At 44.3% G+C, this 20329-nt stretch overlaps 3 protein-coding genes across 3 annotated transcripts; 1 reads left to right on the top strand and 2 right to left on the bottom strand.

Annotated features, from left to right (window-relative positions):
* The first annotated feature begins 1164 nt into the window (after nucleotides 1–1164).
* On the top strand, nucleotides 1165–4678 carry LOC123145369 (ASC1-like protein 2). The gene is made up of 6 exons (XM_044564768.1): nucleotides 1165–1578; nucleotides 2237–2466; nucleotides 2551–2706; nucleotides 3875–4060; nucleotides 4156–4340; nucleotides 4515–4678. Exons 1-6 carry the CDS (start codon nucleotides 1453–1455, stop codon nucleotides 4544–4546), a joined length of 915 nt encoding a protein of 304 aa, XP_044420703.1. The 5' UTR covers nucleotides 1165–1452; the 3' UTR covers nucleotides 4547–4678.
* A 914-nt stretch (nucleotides 4679–5592) lies between these two features.
* Nucleotides 5593–7787, bottom strand: LOC732705 (zinc finger protein HD1). The gene is made up of 2 exons (XM_044564766.1): nucleotides 6584–7787; nucleotides 5593–5991 (listed from the first exon to the last, which is right to left on the bottom strand). The coding sequence occupies exons 1-2, from the start codon at nucleotides 7331–7333 to the stop codon at nucleotides 5632–5634; spliced, it is 1110 nt and encodes a 369-aa protein (XP_044420701.1). The 5' UTR covers nucleotides 7334–7787; the 3' UTR covers nucleotides 5593–5631.
* Nucleotides 7788–12375: 4588 nt separating this feature from the next.
* LOC123145368 (LRR receptor kinase SERL2) lies at nucleotides 12376–16295 on the bottom strand. Its single transcript, XM_044564765.1, has 11 exons — nucleotides 15797–16295; nucleotides 15478–15610; nucleotides 15304–15375; nucleotides 15014–15157; nucleotides 14792–14863; nucleotides 14652–14711; nucleotides 14439–14536; nucleotides 14186–14335; nucleotides 13746–14087; nucleotides 13074–13453; nucleotides 12376–12976 (listed from the first exon to the last, which is right to left on the bottom strand). The coding sequence occupies exons 1-11, from the start codon at nucleotides 15903–15905 to the stop codon at nucleotides 12656–12658; spliced, it is 1881 nt and encodes a 626-aa protein (XP_044420700.1). The 5' UTR covers nucleotides 15906–16295; the 3' UTR covers nucleotides 12376–12655.
* Nucleotides 16296–20329: the final 4034 nt, after the last annotated feature.

Genomic DNA, 20329 nt, shown 5'->3' with positions numbered 1-20329 from the left:
CTTCATCCAATTAAAATTTATAGTTGAGGGTCCTTGCGTTAACTTTTTCCAACGGCAAGCTGGCGATTTCAGAGGCAGTTTGACTATGGATCCATCTATCTTTCCATAAGAGGTTGCTATTGCCATTTCCCACATTGTCTTGCACAAAGATGTTGAATATAGCGTAAACCTTGTCAGGGTTTTGTGGAATAAGTGCGGTCATCCACCATGAGCACACATATAATGCCAGAACCCCAAATCACCAGGCTTGCAAATAATCCTCCATGCCACATTTACCACCCTGAACCTCCTAAGTTCACTAGTACATAATCGGGTTTCGAAGATGAGTTTGGTTCGCTGGAGACTGTCTTTGAAAAATGATTGATTTAGCTGTTACCTCTCAAGCAGACCCAAAGCTGCTTTGAGGTTCGTGTGGGCTGCATATTCAATGTTGATCAAACGAGCAAATATACCAAATTTACATCCAAAGGGCTGGTTGAAGGGTAGGCCAAAGCCTTTCCTAGAGCATGTACTGATATTCTTATACTCCCTCCGTTCCTAAATATAAGTCTTTTGGAGATTCCAATATGAACTACCTCCACCGTCTTATAATATAAGACTTTTTGACACCCCACTAGTATTAAAAAACGTCTTACATTACATTATGGGACAGAGGAAGTATATACGAAGCAAAATGAGTGAATCTACACTCTTAAATACGTCTATATACTTCCGTACGTAGTCCGTAATGATATCTCTAAAAGGCTTATATTTAAAAACGGAGGGAGTATACCACACATTATATATGTGCCCACAAATGTGAGATATTTCTTCTATATTTGATTTGAAACAGCCAAACTGCTAGAATTAAACTCGCAAATTATACACGCGACCGCGTCGACATAGTTTGATTTTGGGTCTGTTTAGGATACATCTACATGTGACATAATTATGTCACATCTAAACTTGTGTCCACTATATTTGTGGTTTTTTTTTGTCCCAGATTTTTTTTGTTCCTTGTTGATGTGTTATTTATGGAAGCTTAGACGTAACATTCTTATAAAACATCTAGATGTAAATTAAACAAACTGTTTGATTTTCCGAACTTTGTCACCCAGAGAAAGCGCTACTTCAAAGTCCGAGATTCTCTCCTCAAAAGAGGAAAGTCCAATATTCTAGAGCCCCAAAATGCCGGTCAAATTAGAATAGTACTGGCCAGGGAGCCGCCAACCCCAGGAAGCAGAACCCGGCTCAGCCGTTCATCTTGCCTCCGGGCCGACCACCCGTCGCCTTCCGCCGTCGCGCCGGTCACCCAGACCGCCGGGCGCCTCGTCTCGCACCGCGCACCATATAGCCTCTGCTCTCCCTCTCCCCCACCGTCGACCGCCGACCGCCCGTCTCGTCTTCGAGCCAAAAGAAAAAGAGACCGCTGACCACCCAGCGGGCCAGCATCCCGGACGACGAGCCGCCGCGATGGGCGTCCCGTCAATCGACTGGGAGGCGGAGAGCCACCCCGCCTACGCCGACTTCGCGGCCCTCCCCTTCTTCGCCACCTTCTTCCTCGCCGTCCGCTTCCTCCTCGACCGCTTCGCATTCGAGGTTGTAACAGTGCACACGGCTTGCCCCCGCCCCGCTCAGTTTCGAATCATTTCCGTTGTTGTTTGCCTCCCCTGATCCAACACCTAGGCGATGCTCGAGTCATTTTGTTACTAGTGGTACAAGTGGTAGTTTCTAAATGGAATGGGGTGCCCACGATGAGTTCTCGCGGTAATTACTCCCTCCGTTGCTAAATATAAGTTTTTTAGAGATTCCACTATGGTCTATATACGGATGTATATAGACATATTTTAGAGTGTACATTCACTCATTTTGCTCCGTATCTAAAAAGACTTGCATTTAGGAACGGAGGGAGTATTTGGTATAAATCTTTAATCATCTACTAGTGTGGTCATGATTAACTCGGTGTTTTTAAACGAAGAAATGCTGTCATGACAGTGAAAATGTTAATGACTGTGTTTTCTCATTTTGGTAAAATAATCCGAGTCGAGGAAATGGGGGTTTGTAAGGGGATGCATCGTTTTCTGCATGCACACATTCCTGCACCTGGCCACTTAATTGTGAATACAAACCTGAACACCATTACCTGTGAGTTATTTGGCATCTTCCTCTACGAGCTACTCCATTTTCAGGAGAAAATGCGGGCTCATCATAGTAGACGAAACTCATGAGCTAATTATCACCTGTATTTTGTGTACAGCGGCTAGCCAGGCGTCTGATTTTTGGGAAGTGGGATGCAAGGCTTGGCTCAGAGACAGATGCAGAGAGGATGAAGATCAGAAAGTTTAAGGAATCCGCCTGGAAAGGCGTTTATTTCCTTTCCGCCGAATTTCTGGCATTAGCTGTGACGTACAATGAGCCATGGTTCACGAGCACAATGAATTTCTGGGTTGGACCAGGAGACCAAATATGGCCAGATCAAACAATGAAGTAATATATACTTCAGTTTCCCCCTGTTTATTAGAATGTTCTTTTTTGGTACCAAATTATTAATAAATTCATTTCTTTCTCCAGGTTTAAACTAAAGGGGGTTTACATGTATGCTGCTGGTTTTTATATGTACTCAATAATTGCCCTTCTCTTTTGGGAAACAAGGCGTTCAGACTTTGGCCTTTCAATGACTCATCACATAGCATCTGTTTTTCTCATTGTAATGTCGTACATATTCAGGTAATTAGGCTTTTAACTATCTGAATATTTTTCAAGCTGGTTTATGTTAATTCAAGTTTAGTGCCTTCTTATACATTGCGATCATTACTTGAGCAGTATTTAGCTAATCTGATTCTTGTCATGATTCAAGTGGTGAGAATCATACTTGCTAGGGTGCAATAGCAAATGAATGTGCATGTTAGTGTTTGGCTATTTGGGTAGTTGCGCACGCATGTAAACCTGTGCATCTTCCAATGAATGTGGAAGTTAGATCCCTGCTGGTCTGTAACATGTTTTGCTACAAAGAGAGATACTTTCCTTCCTTTGCTACAAAGAGAGATACAGACAATCAGGAGAGAGATACTTTCCATTATTCTGGAGGGCTAACAAGGGAATTATGAGGAATTAGAAGAAATGCACCTTACATTCTGGAATTTTATCAAAAAACAAATACACCTTATATAAAGGAACGGAGGGAGTAGATGACAAAGTGCAGACTCCACAATATAAACTGTGTATACATTTGATTATTCTTTCTATTGTGTTCATATATAACTGCATGCCTGCATATATCATATATTGTTAATCCATATTTGCGTTGCTTGTTTGCATTAGTAAGATTTGCATGTACTAGCTTTCTGTTACATTCCTCCATACTCCCAATTCATATATAGCTGCATATATCATATACTGTTAATCCATGCTTGCATTGCTTGTTCCCTAGAGAAAAGCTTTGCTTGTTTATTAGTAATTTGCCTGCTACTAGCTTTCTTTTACGTTCCTGGATTTTACATGACAGCCTTCATCGAGCCAATAGTTGAGAAAAGTGTGGATTTGGAACAACTTTGAGCTTATAGAATGTAATGGAAGAATGGTGGATAGATAGAACAAGCATGGATTGCAACTGTAAAACGATATTTACGAATGTTGACTTGTTTTTGTGGCTGGTATTTTTCTCCTGGTAGAGAATACAGTAGTTAGGTATGCAACTCTGTTTGTCGGATTGTCATCTTATAGTTATACCCCAGCTGATTGTCATCTCCTGGTAGAGAACATAAACATCAAGCATTTGTCTGCCTTTTTTTATGCTTCTTTGTTACTAGCAGTTTTTTTAAATAATACTAGCAGTTGTTGGAACGCCTGCACATGTTTTTCTTCGGTACTCTGAGCTGAGTAGTTTCCTTAACAGGTTTGCACGAGTGGGTTCAGTTGTGCTTGCCGTTCATGATGCAAGTGATGTGTTCCTGGAGGTTGGAAAAATTTCTAAGTACAGTGGACGCCAGTTGCTTGCTGATGTATCATTTCTTCTTTTCGTCATTTCTTGGGTGATCCTTCGCCTGATATATTTTCCATTCTGGATTCTCTGGAGCACTAGGTACATACCAGTAACTCTGTTCTTATATGGGGTTCTATACTTTAGGTAACTCTAGAATGTCGCTAAAACTTGTGCATTTCTTCTGTAAATTTCAGCTATGAAATTGTTCATATTTTGAACAAGGAGAGACATAAATTTTATGGGCCGATATACTACTATGTGTTCAACTGTCTTCTGTTCTCCCTCCTTGTTCTACACATATATTGGTTTGTCTTAATGAAGCGAATGCTCGTGAAGCAAATTCAGTCTAAAGGGCATGTTGGGGATGACATTAGATCTGGTAGGTTTCTCTTTCCGAAGTTAAATTTGGTTAATATATTACCTATCACTTCAGTCTCAGCCTTGTATATACTTGTATTTATGGTCATTTATTATCCATCAGTCTAAGTCACATAATATAGGGCTCAGATTCGCTTATGTGTTGTGATGTTTACTGTTTTCCTCCTTTGCTTAGATTCGGAATCTGACGAGGAACATGATGATTGATTATTTTCAAGAACATAACACGAGGATTGATTGAACCGTGTAGATTCTGGAGGTCAAGAGGAGCATGATGATTAGTTGATCTGTTTCTGTATTACCCGCTTCATTATTGCATATAAAGCTGATATATTACCATGCTGTGCCATGTCCCTGAATCATTGTTCTGTTCTGCTAGTCCTTCTCTGTGAATTTCCCAAATAGATGTCACGCGAGCATTTTCCATTTATGCATACTTAGGTCAAACTGAATAGTATCACACGGATACAATACTTCATGGAAAGTATGAGCTGTGTATATATCTGCCTCTACCCCCTTCAAACTTCAAATCTTTGCAAGGTTTCTAATCAAATTGGCCAACATACAATGTCAATTTTTTTGCTCAACATAGCGCGACAGCATACTGAAATTTATGTGCCTTTCTCAAAGAAAGAATTCATGATCACTTTTACTTGACATAGCAAGGGAGTGTAGTGCAACTACGCCCCTTTCTCAGAGAAGGATTTAATAATCCATACTGCACTAGCCAAGAAATCTCATTCTGGTGCCTTTGCATGTTTCAAAACTGATGTCGTAAACCGTTATCGAAATTGTGTGTGAACCTGCACATATCATTAGCCCATAGTAGTAATTATTCTCCCAGAAGTGCATAACCATGGTTTATTGTTATGTATGTCTGTTAATGTTAGGCCATGATGTTTCTTATTTAATGTCCTCGCAGATCACTGATATTGGACCTATGTGGTTCAAAATATGTTATGTTATTAGTAACTACTATGCTCCATGTTTACCCAAGGTAAAGCAGAGTTGTTCATCTTGACATGTAAAAATGCTATTAACAGTAGAAGTCTCAACCTTTGTTGCTATTCTTGATAATCGCGTGAAATACTGGAATTGTTGTTACATGTTTTCTCTTATGTCACACTTCACATTTACGTTGGACCACACACTGATTTGTCTTCATATGGTCTCAGAGCATACTTAAATGATTTACAAGAGATTTTGGACACTTGCACAATGCACTGAACCATATGATTACAGTGTCCATCATTCCATGTGTCTGTCAACACATTTTTTGTTATCTCATTACGTCAGAACCATGGAACAGTATTATAACTACTAGTATCTGGTAGGGCTGGTGGTGACAGCATGTGGTCTTCCTCATGCTCTATATCTGATCTTTTAGCGAATCGACCCTTGATCCGTGGTCGTGCTTCTGCATATGCTTTCCTTGTTGCATACCTTATGGTTTTCTGAAACTTCCTCGTCTGCTTCTTCTCCTTGTACCTGAGGACCCTGGCCTCTCTGTCCATGGAGCTGAAGTGCACTGGCATCTGAAGTGAATGGCCTGAGAGCTCCATGGCTTCACTGCTAGTCAGGATGTTGCTGTTTGAGATATCTGGTCTGGAGTTGTCCGGTACTATACCCACCTCCATTGATGAGAAAGATATCTGAGATAGAATTGCCAAATAGTCACTGAAATACTTCAATAATAAGAGAAGTGCTGGTTTTGAACACCCTGCAATAAGATGAAAATGAGACCTTGACCCCCCAAACTACAAAACCTGCACTTATATGCCGGTAGATGAGTTTGAGATCCGTAAGTAACTAACAGCAGTTCAAAGTCTAGATGCTGAGGAACAAGCTGCCTAAGTTCTCTGGGAGTTATTTCTACATTTTTTTTTTTGTGACTTCTACATTATTTTAGGTCTGAGGGAATAAAGAGCAGTCAAACATTCTGTTGGACAGCTCCTTTTTGGATACAGTATGTGGGAAAAGAACTTGCAGAAAATATCAGGCTAAAAAGCCTGACCTAGAAGATCGAAAAAAGTAGAGAAGAGAGAAAAGAGGAAGGAGAAAATAGGCAAATAATCTGCATCTTGTATCCTAAGTGAGCTGTGACAATAATTAATTCAATCAATCTGTTTGATATATTATTTTAACGCAGAAATGGATTAACCTGAGCTGCTTTGAAGTGGTACGAACTCAAAACATAAATAGATCGCCGAATGATAATTTAAGCAAAGTAATAGATCAACTCACGTCATTGCTGATGGAAGCTGTGTAGGTACTGGTCATAGCGGTAACGGAGGCAGCCTGCCCTGCTCCTATAGTTCCATAATCGCTCTCTTGCTGCTCACTTGCCATGACGACTTGTGGAGGTACTACACACTCACACCCTTCCTTCTCGATGTACCTGTTCTGCACATGCTGTTCTTGCATTCTGTATTGTTCTTCTGGTCTTGGGTCACAAGTGATGTTGTCGTAATACATATTGTATCCGACAAGGTTGTAGTATCGATCTATCTTGTTGGCACAATTGTTGTCATCAGAATTTCTTCTGAGGAGCCAAGAGTCCACTTCCTCTCCCTCTTCCTTATCGCCATGGGCAGTGACAGAAGCTTCTGCCTCCGCGAAGCCAGAGGCAGCTGGAATGGCAACAGCTGGGAGTGGCAGCACAGGCACTCGTTGGTGCCTCTGAGCAATTGGGTTGGCAGAGTGCACCTGTGCATCACAGGCGGTACATAGTGCTGCTGCATCTGCATGGCATGCCAGCACTGCTGGTGCACTCTCACAGGTTTCGCAGACACGCACACGCTCATGGCGTGATGCCACACGGTTAGCAGAATGAACCTGTGTGTCACAAGATGCACAGAGATATGCAGCATCAGCACAGCAGTATACTGTGCTTGGTGCTGCATGGCATCCATCGCATGGCCTGGCCCATGGAAAACTTATCCTTCCAGCTTCGTTCTCCAAAAGGTTGCTGTTGAAATTGCAATTCATGAACATATAAATCTTGCAACTTGTAGGTGGAGGGGTCTTACCGAAGACTGTGGCTAGTCTCTAGTGTGTCCTATTTAGGAGAATACATATCTTCTCATGTTCCTCTTCTCCCGTGGCTTTTGATCCTTTTCTTGAACTTACTTGGGAGTGAGCGGATGCAGTCAGTGTTGGAATTTCTGTGAGGAGTACTAATAGGAGGGTGGCAGTGGAATCCACTGAGTGACAGGTGGTGTCATTTGTGGTGGCGATGAATGCCGCTGTGCGTCTTGTGGTTGCACGTGGATGTTGCTGCTACGCTGCTTGTCTCGATGCCAATTCTCAAATACTACATCATTTTTTGTCAATTATTCGTTGGAATTTGGCACATATAGAGAATAAAAGGGTAACAACTTTCACGTAATCTGGAATCATCTAATTGAACAGGAGTCAAAACATTTGAGAAACCCAGTTTGAAGACTTACTAATGTATAAGGGGTTACACTTTATGTTGTATTTTAGCTAGTTTCCATTTTAGGGATGAATGTGTATTCATCTTTTCCTAATGAATTCGTAATTATAGGCAAACTAAGAATTTTCTGAAGCAAATCGTACAGATTTTGTATAAAAGGAACTGCCTGTTTCTTGAACTAGATTACTGGAATAAACCCAAAGATAGGAGAATTAGAAGGCAATGTGGTATAACAAAAGCAGGCAAAGGGTGGGAGATGCTCCTTGCTCTCTTTGTGCACATCTTTTGCAAAAGGGGTCTCTGGATTCCAAAGTCTGAGGTTTTGTGCCATTCGTTCGTACTCCCCTTAGCTGTTCTACCTTTTGGAACCTCATCAAGAGACAGGAAGCGGAAGATACACGAGAAAAGTTTTAAAGCACCCTGCCATGTCACTAGATAGTTTCAGTGGGACCGTATAGATCTGCAAATATCTAAGGTGATGTTCAGTCTAGGAAGTGCATTTACTGGCATCTTCTGCATTTTCTTCGCTGCAGTTATTCATAGGTTTTGGTTTGTTAAATCTCTAACCTATCTCTTCCATGACTCGACTATCTGTGACTGGAAGTCCAGTTAATTAGCTGTTAGCTTGCGTTATTGCAGGCTAGTCTTGAAATGACTTGTTATGGATCCAAGTCTTGAAATAACTTCGCTGAAAGACTTGAGCTTAATTTACAGACAAACTTAGAGCTTGTTGTTATAAAAAAGGCTTGAGCTTAAGCATGTTACCGATGATTCATAGTTTGATGTTGGGTGGTTAGTACAGTTGAAATTTACCAAATATACTCTTGTTGATTGTGGACGGCTAATACTGTGTTACTATTTTAAGATAGGATGGCCAAGGTGGGTACTGTTGCATGGTGGCTTCATAATCTGAGTACATAATCATCTTGGCTGCTGCATAATAAGTTCAGAAGTCTTAGCCGACTTGCTTCATATATGAACATAGTGAATACTACAAATAATTGAGCAAATCTTGTCCGTCAGATCTTTTGAAACAGACTCAAGCCTGTCAACAAACTTATACTGGATGTATTGGAGAAGCTTGCAGAATATATTCAGTTCCAGAAAAGCTTACAGGACTATACTATCTTAATTTCTATACAAGCTATGCTCATCATAGACAGTAGCACTCTGATAATCTTTCCCTACATGTAGTTCCTATGCATACTGCTAACAGAAAACAGTAACCGTTTTTCTAAGGCATGACTATGGACTACGTATATGTTACCATGATTGTGCCTGCGTGCTGTTGCGGTAATTCTGTACTCTGTTTGCAATTTAGTGTGGAAAGATTATTACTGAGCTCTATTGTTTCATATAAAACTATAGATGCTTCTAGATGTATATTCTGTGAAGTGTAATGTGATGAACACTCTACTGAGTACTGAGAGCCTTTTTCTCTACAATTGTTTTCATTGGATTGGAATAGGATTACGATGGGTGAATGTCATGATGTGGCACTCTGCTTTGTTTTGCACCTAGATTTAATAGATAATATCTGAAGTTCTGTGTGACAGATTTGCAGTAGGGCCAAGCCAGTTTGAATTATAAGAACACATCAGGGTTGTCTTTGGCCCATTGTCCACCTTTTGTGAGGGATTCTCTTAGCATCCTTAACTGCTAGTAGCTCACATGTGCTGGTGTGAGTAGCATGACTGCCAAGGATACATCACTGAAAAGCATGTCCCAACTTCCAACCATGACTATGAACTATAGTATAGGGTGTTAGCAAGTTTTAGTCATCCTTAAAAATAATATTTAGTGTACCATGCTGGCTTTGAGCACATTTGTTTCCTTACTCTTGCCATAGTTAGCACTGGAAATGCCTAAGTTTTTCTGTGTGTGCATGTAACATACATCTCCTATAATTTTCGAAGATCGGTGAGCTCAAAACCACCAGACAACAACACAGGAGACTTTTGACCAATTGGTATGTCGTCGTTCATCTCCCCTTTGACTTACTTTCACTGCATTACATATACTCTAAAGCCTTCTATCATTTCCTTATTATAATGGTCCGAAATTGTAACTTTGCATGGAAATCTCAGTGTTAGATAAATAGAGGAACAACAAAAATTGTGATGAAAATGACCATGCCGTATCACGCTTTAGGCTTTCCACCCTCTTATCCTATTATCCCCTTGCTGTGATTTAACAGGCGCATAACTCTTCAAAAGTGAGTATGAGGTATTATTCAAAGACATGCCCAACTGCAGAGCATGTCATTCAGACTGAGATGGGGTGTACAGTGTGTGCTGATCCGCCTAACGCTTGTGTGCTCATTCCCTGCTTTTCATTTTCACAACTGCTTGGTGCAGGTTAGTTTTCTCATTTGTGTACAATGTGAACGAATCTGGTTTGAAGAATTCGCTGCATTTGCTCACTTGGTTCTGATCTAAGAACCACACATAGAACGACTTTACACCACCTTATCTTTTCCCTTCCCTTTTCTCATCCACTTATTCCGCTTATCCCTTCCACATGTTTCTTATCCTCTCAGCTCTATAGCCTTCTCTAGTAGCTTATTTTCAATGTCGTGTGAGATGGAGAGAGAGCTAGGCAATCCACATATACAATTCAATACCCCCTCTCATGTGTGATGCGGGATGTCAACGCGCAAATTGACTCAGAGGTATGGCTCAAGAGACCTATACGTAGACAGAGGGGGCAACAACAATTTTTGGATGAATTGCGAAAGCCAGGGCTTGAACTCAAGACCTTAGGCTCTGGTACCATGTCAAGCTTCATGCACTAGCCAACACAACCAAAAGTCCGAACTGATGGAAAGGGCTAGGAAATCCACATATACACTTCAACAGTTGCTGCCCTGCGTTGGCTACATGTGGCATCGCCACACCAGGCTATGGCTGGCACTCCACCTGCGATAGCTGATGAGCCACAGTGCCGTTGTGTCCAAGGCTGCTTCATGGCGCATCCGGACTCCTCGACAGCGAACCAGAAGCCACAGTTGCGGGGCATGACGGGACCCTTGGTGATGGGCCATGACAGCCGAATCCTGACGCTCCCATGGCGGGCTCAGCCGGATCTGACCACCGACGAGGTCCCCGTGGCTACCGGGTTCCGCAGTGGCAAAATGGGCTGCCACATCCACCAAGGCTAATTTGTTTGAAGTTTTTATTCTTGAATTTTTTTGAAAGCTTCCCCGGATTTTCTGAAAGTTGGGCCTAAGATTTTCTGATGTTATGGAAGTTTGTGTGTCTGTGGTGTTTCCGAAAGTATAGTACAGTACAAATTTCTAAACGCTGTGAGAATTTTGAAAGTATGAAAACTTCATTTGAAAGTGCCCTTTTCTGAAAGTTCGCCCAATAAATTGTGGAAGTCCGCTTTTGAAAAGTTTGACAAGTGTTTTTGTGGAAGTCAACTTTCTAAAAGTTTCACAAAAAATTGTAGAAGTCTTCTTTACAAAAGTTTGAACAAAATGTTTGAAAGTTGACCTAAAATTCTGAAAATCCTCTTTTCTGCAAGTCCAAGATTTCTCATGTTCGATACACCGATGATGACGATGCCTCCGTCGATTGGAAATGGAAGGGGGAAAAAAGAAGGGGGAAATTACAAGGGTGGAGCGGAGCTGGATCCTCTAACTTAGAAGGGAAGCCATGATGCTACAGTGGTCGTTAGTGTAAAACGAAGAAGCAATGTTAGGGACTATTAGCAGGTTATTTACTTTTGGTAATTACTGTAGATATAAAAAAAATCCAAAATTAATTTTATCTCACCATCAACTTGTTTGTATGTAATTACTATGAATGTATATACTAGATCTGTAATTTAAAAATTAATTTAAGTTATTTTAGCCTTAATTGTATGGATTAATAGAAGGAAAGTTAGGGTACTGTAGCTTCTCTATGTTTGAGGATCCAGTTCCGGGTGGAGCGTGTCGCCTGCTCGTTCTGTCCTTCTGACAGCACTACACTGCCTGTCTGAAAGTGACCGTGCTGCTCTTCTCTAGCGGGCGACTGCTATTTAGCCGTGCCCCGGAATTAACACATCAAATAAAAACTGGAAGCTCTTTGCCCTGGAACGGCCTTCTGGTAACACAAACCAAACCTATCCACAAAATTCCAGCTATATGAACTAAAATAGCTTGCACCCGGGCCACATTCCTGCACTGTCATACAGTGGCTGAGCGAGGAAATATGGTCCGATGCTGGGTTGACTCTGTGGAGTTTGTCAAGAAGTGAACAGGGCAACATCACTGACCCTGCTGGTGGAACATAAAAGCGCGCAAGAGCCTAATTCCATCTGCTGTGGTTGTTTCTTGCTTGTTCTTTTGTTTGCTGCTGTATTTGATGCAGATCTTCTTTTCTAGACAAATTAATGCAGATCTTTGCCATCAAGTTATGATGTCAGTTGCATTTAGTTGGAAATGCACATAACATGTTCACTACTTTCTTGACAAAGATTTGCTAGATTATAAGTTACAAAGGAAATTAGTAGACTAGAGTCTGGAGCTCTATCAGTTTGAAGACAACATGAAACTGCCAGGTCGTTGCAATCCAATACAAACTAAAAATAGTGAAGGCAGAGAAGACAAAAGGGGGAAACAGGACCAAAACTTACATCTCAAAAAATATTGCTCTGTCATCTTTATTGTACCAACAGCTTACAGAATCTGTTAATGTAAAATATACCATGCCTAGATAACTAGGTTGTGCCCTTCTTCTTTGTACAGTTCATCTGAGATGTGCTCCACTTCCTGACAGAATGCATCATTAGATGTTGGCTACATTATGTTGTTTGCCATTTTAAGCAGGTTTTGCTGTACAGGTCCTGCTGGAAACAACTGATGATGTTTCCTTCTTCAACTCTCTGTCGTGTTATCATCTCGGTCCAGAGAGCTCAACTGCTTGCACCAGCAATGACGAGTCGTCTGTCAGGTCGGAGTAGCAACGCCCGAAGGTGAAGTCGGGCACCTTGAACTTGTGCGAGTCAGTACGCTGCGACGCCTCCCACCGCTCTGCGAGCCCATCACCTTCGAGCATCCTGACCACCTCCGACATCTTAGGCCTGTGACCAGGGAGATACTGGGTGCACAGCAGTGCCACCTGCACCATCTCCTCTAGCTCAATGTGGTCGTAACTGCTTCCGAGTCCCTTGTCGACAAGCACGTCGAGCTTCTTCTCCTGGTGCATCTTCTTGACCTGAATAAAAGCCAGTGCCATATGAGTAAGACTCATGTATGATGAGATCATATGCCTGAAACCACACCGTGCCATATGAGTATGACAATGAATTTACCCAGTCAAGCATGGCTCCCTTCTGATTTGATGACTTGCCAAACTCAAGTGCAGTCTGTCCGGTGATCAGTTCTAGCAGCAGGATCCCGAAGCCGAAGACATCAGTTTTCTCAGATGACTGGCCCGTGGAGAGGTACTCTGGGGCAATGTGGCCTACAGTTCCCCTCACAGCTGTGGTGACATGCGAGTCACGGTGATCCAGGAGCTTGGCAAGCCCAAAATCTCCAACAATTGCTTCACAGAAGTCATCGAGCAGTACATTTGCTGCCTTTACATCCCTGTGGATGATCTTGGGATCACACTGCTCATGCAGGTATAGTAGGCCTCTTGCTGCACCGAGGGCTATTCCCTTTCTGGTGATCCAGTTCAGTGGTGGCTTCCCTGTAATTGGTTATGTGAGAACGAAGTTTAATATCTTGTCATGTGGGATTCTTTGTTCTAAAGCTATGCCCAAAGGAGAAGAATGTAATGTGAGAATCGAATGCAAATCTTTCTGTAATCATTTTTTCAAGTTGAAGTTTCGAACGAGCATTGGCAGAATGTCAGTTACTCAGAAAAAAATCCTTCAAGACCAACTTATATCTGTTGATGAATGGTGGCTATGTCACTAGCTCGTGATTATTCAGATTTATGTTTTAAGAAACAATCATCCTGAAAGTTTGATGTGTTTTACCTTTCAGGCGTGATGCAACACTTCCATTGGACATGTATGGATAGATCAGTAGCCTCTCGGTGGCAGTCATGCAGAACCCGCAGAGCCTAAGGAGATTCCGGTGCACTGCCAAGCTGATCATCTCGACTTCAGTCTGAAATTGCAATTCCCCGCCTGCGGCATTTCCATCCTTCAGCCTCTTGACTGCTACTATAGTTCCATCTGGGAGCTTCCCTCGGTAAACATTTCCAAAACCGCCTTTTCCTATCATGTTCTTGCTGCTGAAGTTCTCTGTTGCAGCCTGGAGCTCTCTGAACTGAAACCTCTTCAGGTTTTCAAGGTTGACGTTCTCTATGTGCTGGTCTGCAAAATAACCAACACGCTCAGTAACTGATTCCACCAAGTTAAACAAGCATCTGGCCATTATGAGCTCGGTGAGTAATTTCAGACTTTTTACTTACCATCGACATCGAAAAGAATCTGCCGATTTTTTCTATGCCTCCACCAGAACAGCAATCCCGTAAGTAGGAAAAGGATGCTGATGCAGCCTATCGTAGAACCAAATGCAATTGCGGCTTTGTGGCTCTTAGATTTTGCTGGCAGTACGGTACCTTTTTGTAAAAAGAGTTGTTATTACAACAGTTACCATCTATATAATATCAGTGCAGGGTAGAAATTAATCATCGATGGATGAGATCGACTGACTGAGCAAACCTTGTGTGTTATTCAGGCTGTAGGACATCGGCATCGGCAAAGTTCCATAACAATCTTGTTCTGTAGCTGCTCCGCAGATCAGTGGATTCCCTACTATGCTGCAAGAAAATCAATTAATTTCCCATAAGCTCAACCATATTTATGGTGAACATGTCTCCACTGGAGAGATAGTACTTTGGTCAAAGATACAATTACACAGTACTGCGGCCTTACTTGAATGTCCTTGCCAAAGACCCTGGAACTGGACCGCTCAGATTATTGTAGGACAGATCCCTGAGAATTGGGAAGTCCATCTGACAGTGAGCAGGGCAGTACACAACCACATAACAGCAAAACAAGCAGAGGATACTCACAAGAAAACAAGGTGCGACAGATTAGCCGACGACGAAGGGAATGCGCCGGACAGGGTGTTGTTGTTGAGCCTCCTGGTAGCAGGCAGCACAATGCAAACAATGAGAAGAGCCACTGGCATGTATCATGGCTCATGTTGGAACAGGCCATGAATGGGAAACCTTCAGAGTATCTATCATTCATCCATGTCTGGCAGTGGCACAGTAGAAGAGAAGGGCACTCACAAGTACTGGAGGTCTCTGAGGCGGCTCACGGAGCCGGGGATTTCGCCGGAGAAGTGGTTGCTGGAGAGGTCAAGCGTCCTAAGCTTCGTGAGCCTGCCAATCTCTGCCGGGATTCGGCCATTGATGTTGTTGTTCTGCAGCAGGCTGTGAACAAGAGAAGAGGGAGAAGAAAAGGTAAGGAAGATCTCTTCCAGCCCAAAAGAAACATAGTCCCATGTGTTCTCAAAAGAAAAAAAGGAACAGACATACAGTGGTGGTTTGCAAGGCTAATGATGGCAAGAGAAACTCACACTATCTCGAGATTGGTCAGATTGCCTATGCTCGGGGAGAGCAGGCCCGAGAGGTTCTGGCTTGGAGCTTCCCTGAGAGAACAAATTGGAACAGCCAGATGACAAAGGGTTAAGATCAAAAGGAAATGATTGGTGTGTGATGGAGCCATAGTCTAGCCGCGACAGAAAACTTACAGGCCGGTGACGAGGTTTTCCTGTGAGCAGGTGACCATGGTCCAGCTGCAAGGATCCACCGAGTCCTGGTCCCAGTTCTTGAGCACGCCATGGGGATCCTTGAGGTAGTTCTTGATCGTCATGAGAGCTTGCACTGCAAACCGAACAGAAGAGAGATTGCCAGTGTGTCACACGCCAGCGCAAGAGGAACAAACAAACGAAGAAGAGTACAAACAAAACAAGGTGTGGCGAGCTCCGATGCAAGAAAACCAAAGAAAACACACACAGACGCCAAAGAATAACCAGTAGGGCTCTTGATTTGAGAACATTAACAACTAACCTTCATAGTTTACGCCCTTGGGCGAGAGGAGGCCGTTGGCCGGCGCCGGCGCGAGAGGGGAGGAGAGGAGGAGGAGGAGGAGGAGCAGCAGCAGGGGAACCGCCTCCATTGCTAGGGAAGGGCTCTCTCTCTCTCTCTCTCTCTCTGGCTAGGAGCTGCTGGCTGGTGTGTGTTCAAACATGGAAGCAGGTAAGCCAAGGGCGAGGGTGAGGCCAAGGAAAGGAAGCGCGCACGCAGCCTTTCTTCTCGCACAAGCAGTCGAGTGAAGTTGCCAGTGGCAGCGGCAGTGGGCAGGGTAGGAGGGATGCCGCCTCTCACCTCACTCACCTCTGATGTGTTGTCAGCAGCAAATGACACAAAGGAAGATGCCTGCGCTCTGGCTGCAAGCAAAGGTACAAAAGCAGGGGAGGGAGGGGGCAGACTTGCCTGCCGCCTGACCCCTGCTCGCTCGCTCGCTCGCCGGAGTAGGAGTAGAATATTGGAGGGACCTCAGTATTGGAGCAAGGCAAAGGAGGGGAGAAAAATTCTTCTTTTCCACCCTTTTATTTTATGGCCTGGCCGCCCTCCTTGGGGCCTGTGTGAAAACTCAAGCTAGTACTACTATAGTTGTGAAAAACAGTGAGAGTGCGCTGTTAATCGAGTGGCCTAGGCTAATCCTACCCTAAAAGGAGAAGATTAGTATTGATCCCATCCGAGAAAGGCATTAGCTTTATTGGAGGAGAGCGTGGTTGTACTGCGCCACGACTGACTGTCACAGACCACCACGGCCGGCGGCCAACACCTTTGAGGGATTCTTGCAGCAAAAGAATTCCGCAGCTGGACAGCGGGCTCGGGAGGCGTGTGTCAGCGTGCCAATTCCATTGGGGGAAATAAACAAGGGATCAAAAGTATCTTTGGCCGGAGGAAGGCCCGGAAGATGACAGGGAGGAAGCGCCTCCCGCCCGCCCGGCCTGACTGAAGCGGAGGCAAATGGACAAGGGAACCTTGGTCACCATGCATTACGGATGAAGAATCAAGCACCAGATTAAATAGCAGATAAACCCTAGTATCCTAGTGACAAGGAAGATAAATACACCGCATCCAGTGGCGCTGTCGTCTACTGTAGCAGCATGTGTAGTGCTTGCGCACATCAGTTCAGTTCGTATCAAATCAGTAGGCGGGCATCATATGAACAGTGCCATGTAGGAGGGAGTACTCCACTACATAGATAGATGGATGGATGGATAGATAGCTGCGGAGGCACCCGGTGGTGGAGGCAAGCTTTTTTTCCGGGGAAATGGCAGGTATTTTCCTTGCGGCTCGAATATGATAAGGAATCCATGACAGCCCGCCCATACTACTTGCTAGGCCTTGCCATGTCATGCATGGTACTCTACTCACTTGTGGTTCAGCTGATTCAGAAGCATGGTATGTACATCAGTACATGCACTGATGTGGTACAAGCTGTGCGTGAGGCAACCAATTCAGAAGATTTGGGCCATGTTTTTTTTTTGACGGGAAAAGGCAGGAGCTCTGCCGTGGCATTATAGGGGAAAAGAATAGTTACAGAGAACAGTGAACCGAAGTTCAGAAGGAAAGAAAAGAGGGAAGAAACCAAAAACAGTCAATCAGACATGGGCTGATTACCCCTCCTCCTAATGCGACTACTCGCTGCTATTCCTATTCTGATGATGATGCGCCCCCTCTCTCGCTCCACAGGGACGGGAGGCCTCGCCATCAAATGGCCATGCCCATACCCCCTCCTCGGGGCCAGAAATCATTGCAGTCTAGCTAGCACGAGCACGAAAGACGTGACCTCTCTTTTCAGTGAAATGAGGGCTGCTTTGCTTTGCTTTGCCTCGCTGTGCTGCTGCCTTTGCCCCCCTCCCCCTACACCACACCTTTTTCTCCTCTCTTTTCCCTCCCGCTACTTTTCCTTGTGTTTTGTGTATGCCTCGTGTACGTGTGCTATAGTAGAAACACTGCAAGAACGTACGTATACGGGGCCATCAAAAGGCCATCTCCGGGTTTATCCCTATGACTATGAACACTCATGAGATGCCACGCTTAAACGGAAAAAAAAAGGCGGCATAATTATTGGATAATTTCAGACACAGCTTGCCCCCTCGAAGCTCTGGATGCACGCACTAGCGGAAGAAATTAAGCGTGTCCGATAAAGCCCAGAGCATGGGGGCATGGATCATAATGCCTGTCCAAATCTGGGTTTTCCTCAGGTCCGCATGATCAGCTTTCCGCTTTTGCGGAGATGAGCTTTTGATATTTATTACATTTTCCTTGCCACGCATCGTCTCCATGGGAGTCCATCGTCTGATCTGAATGATGGCGCTTAGTGGCAACCAAGACAATTAGCACACCAGCCATATTTTTTAATGTCAGGGCACACATATAAACAAACAAAAAGAAAGAAAGAAGGCGTATCTGTGTGAATATACGACGTACATGCACATCTGCCTGGCCAGCCAGCACTGCTACTCAGGCAGTACAGTACAGAACAGTAGCAGAAGATCTTTGCGCCCACAGTCCCCACGCTCTCAGTCTCCACTGCCGTTGCTAATGTCATCATCCTGCACACTGTGTTTGACTGGGCGAGCTAGGGTGACCAAGCCCATCAGCGAAAGATGCCGCTGCTCATCTTGTGTGTGAGAGCGTGTGAATGTGTGATCCTCCGTCACCGAGCAGTACAAAGCGGTTGCCTTTGACCACCATCACAAGGCCAAGCTGCACAGCCAAGACGTCACGGCAAACTGGCAGCTTCGACGGCCCATTTTTGGAGCCGCTTTGATCTCGCCAAGATGTCGACGGATCGTGCATGACAAAGGCGCAAACAAGGCGCCTTGATGCGCTACACATCTCTGAAGTCTGAACATATATTTCTCTTTGTCCTAACTTCTATGGTAGGGAACCATCAAGGTCTCTGAAAGTCGATCTCACCTCGCACGTTATGCCAAACGCAGGCAACTTCACTAACCCCTTTTCTTTTTAGCCCCAAAGTACATGTGACCAGTGACTAAAAGTCCTAACGTTGGTGTCTTACTCGGGTATTAGCGAGGTGAGAGCATGGCTATCCCGAGAGAATCTGTGCGTCCCGCGGGTTTGTCCACGCATTAGCGTCCCAAATCCTAGTATGTTTGGCCGGAACAGGGATGGGTGGTGTAGTACACAAATGGGTTTTAGTTTGTGGTGGTACTACTGTAGCAGTTGGGAGGCAAGCTCGAGGGGTGTGCCTTTTGCTCGCACATGCTTGGCACTAGGCTCTCCCGCCTCCGCTCCCCGTCTTTTCATGTAAGCCTGCCTGCCTAATTTGGTTCCCTTTGCGCTTTCTTGTCCCGTAGAGCAAAAGAATTACCCCCTTTGTGATTTGAGGTTGTTTTAGTTTTTGATGATGACAATGGCTGATGTAACCAGACCAGACAGGTGATTGCACGGTATGTATGTATGTATGTATGTATGTATGTATGTATTATGTATTATGTATGTATGTATCCATGTATGCATCCTCCCCATCTTGCGGATCCACATAAGGCGTCCCATCTTCGGCCTCGGCTGCAGCTGCCGGCATCATTGCCTCGGTTGCGGCGGCTGCTTGCCTCATGCCTCAAGCCTATGGTGTTGCTGCTCACCTGCTCCACACCGGGTCACGATGGATCTAGTGTCCTTGATCGGTTGGTAGCGGGCGTGGCTGTGTTGCTCGTTGGCCCATGGAGGCGTGGGTGTGGCATGGTGTGTACGTGTGGAGAATGACCAGATCTGGCCTCCTCATGTACAACAGCTGCGGCGGCAAGGCAGACGCCATGGTTTGTGGCCGATGGTCTCCAAAGGTGGTCGACGGCTGACTGCAGCTCTAATCCACTTGGGGCCCTCGGGAGCATCGGTGAGATGCATTTATGGACAATGACTTGACGTAGAGGATATGATTGTACAACGATGTAGTTGCTGGGATCGTGGAAAGTGGTGGCGACAACACATAATTAACTTTGATGGTGGTGCTTCTCAAGTGCCCGGTCTCGAGCTCCGAGGTGAAAACCTAGGACTGACCCGAGATGGTTATACCTGGCAATGGCGGTGTACTTGCATCGTAACCTTGTTGAAGACATTGCTCGGATATGCTCAGACTGGTTCTTCAGGGTGAAAATTTAGAATCCGGCCTTCGATGTCCGGATCCGGTGACGGCGAGATTTGAGCGTCGCTTCCTTCCTAAAGGCGTTGCTGTTGAAGAACACGAACATCATTGTCCTTGTATTGTCATGTAATGGTTGGTGCGGATATAGTCCTTGTTGTAGTTTGCCAAGGTTTTTTTTGCTCGCTTAGGCATACCTTTGGTTTTATATGACTTTGCTATTTGCCGGCGGGCTTTGTGTGTGTTGGTGTTGGCTGTGTGCATCCTAATTATGCAGAGGTTGGGTGTGTACTCATTGTGTTTGTATCCACTTGATGCTTCATCTTGAGTCAATAAAACCCACCCTTTATCGAAAAATGTATGTATGTATGTAGAGTACAGGGTAAGATTTGCTGGAATTCGAAAACCTTTATCCA

The sequence above is a fragment of the Triticum aestivum genome, chromosome 6D, assembly GCF_018294505.1.
Source record: "Triticum aestivum cultivar Chinese Spring chromosome 6D, IWGSC CS RefSeq v2.1, whole genome shotgun sequence".
NCBI lineage: Eukaryota > Viridiplantae > Streptophyta > Magnoliopsida > Poales > Poaceae > Triticum > Triticum aestivum.
The sequence above is the reverse complement of the archived record's forward strand: the minus strand, read 5'-3'. Positions and strand labels throughout refer to the sequence as shown.

Excerpts from the sequence above, each read along its gene's own strand:
- LOC123145369 (XM_044564768.1), top strand. The coding sequence starts at position 1,453 with ATGGGCGTCCCGTCAATCGACTGGGAGGCGGAGAGCCACCCCGCCTAC. Across the intron at positions 2,467-2,550 it reads TGGCCAGATCAAACAATGAA|GTTTAAACTAAAGGGGGTTT; the intron begins GTAATATATACT and ends TTCTTTCTCCAG. Across the intron at positions 4,341-4,514 it reads TGGGGATGACATTAGATCTG|ATTCGGAATCTGACGAGGAA; the intron begins GTAGGTTTCTCT and ends TCCTTTGCTTAG.
- LOC123145368 (XM_044564765.1), bottom strand. The coding sequence starts at position 15,905 with ATGGAGGCGGTTCCCCTGCTGCTGCTCCTCCTCCTCCTCCTCCTCTCC. Across the intron at positions 14,537-14,651 it reads TCTTTGGCAAGGACATTCAA|CATAGTAGGGAATCCACTGA; the intron begins GTAAGGCCGCAG and ends ATTTTCTTGCAG. Across the intron at positions 14,336-14,438 it reads CAGCCTGAATAACACACAAG|GTACCGTACTGCCAGCAAAA; the intron begins GTTTGCTCAGTC and ends TTTTACAAAAAG.
- LOC732705 (XM_044564766.1), bottom strand. The coding sequence starts at position 7,333 with ATGTTCATGAATTGCAATTTCAACAGCAACCTTTTGGAGAACGAAGCT. Across the intron at positions 5,992-6,583 it reads CAGCTTCCATCAGCAATGAC|ATATCTTTCTCATCAATGGA; the intron begins GTGAGTTGATCT and ends ATTCTATCTCAG.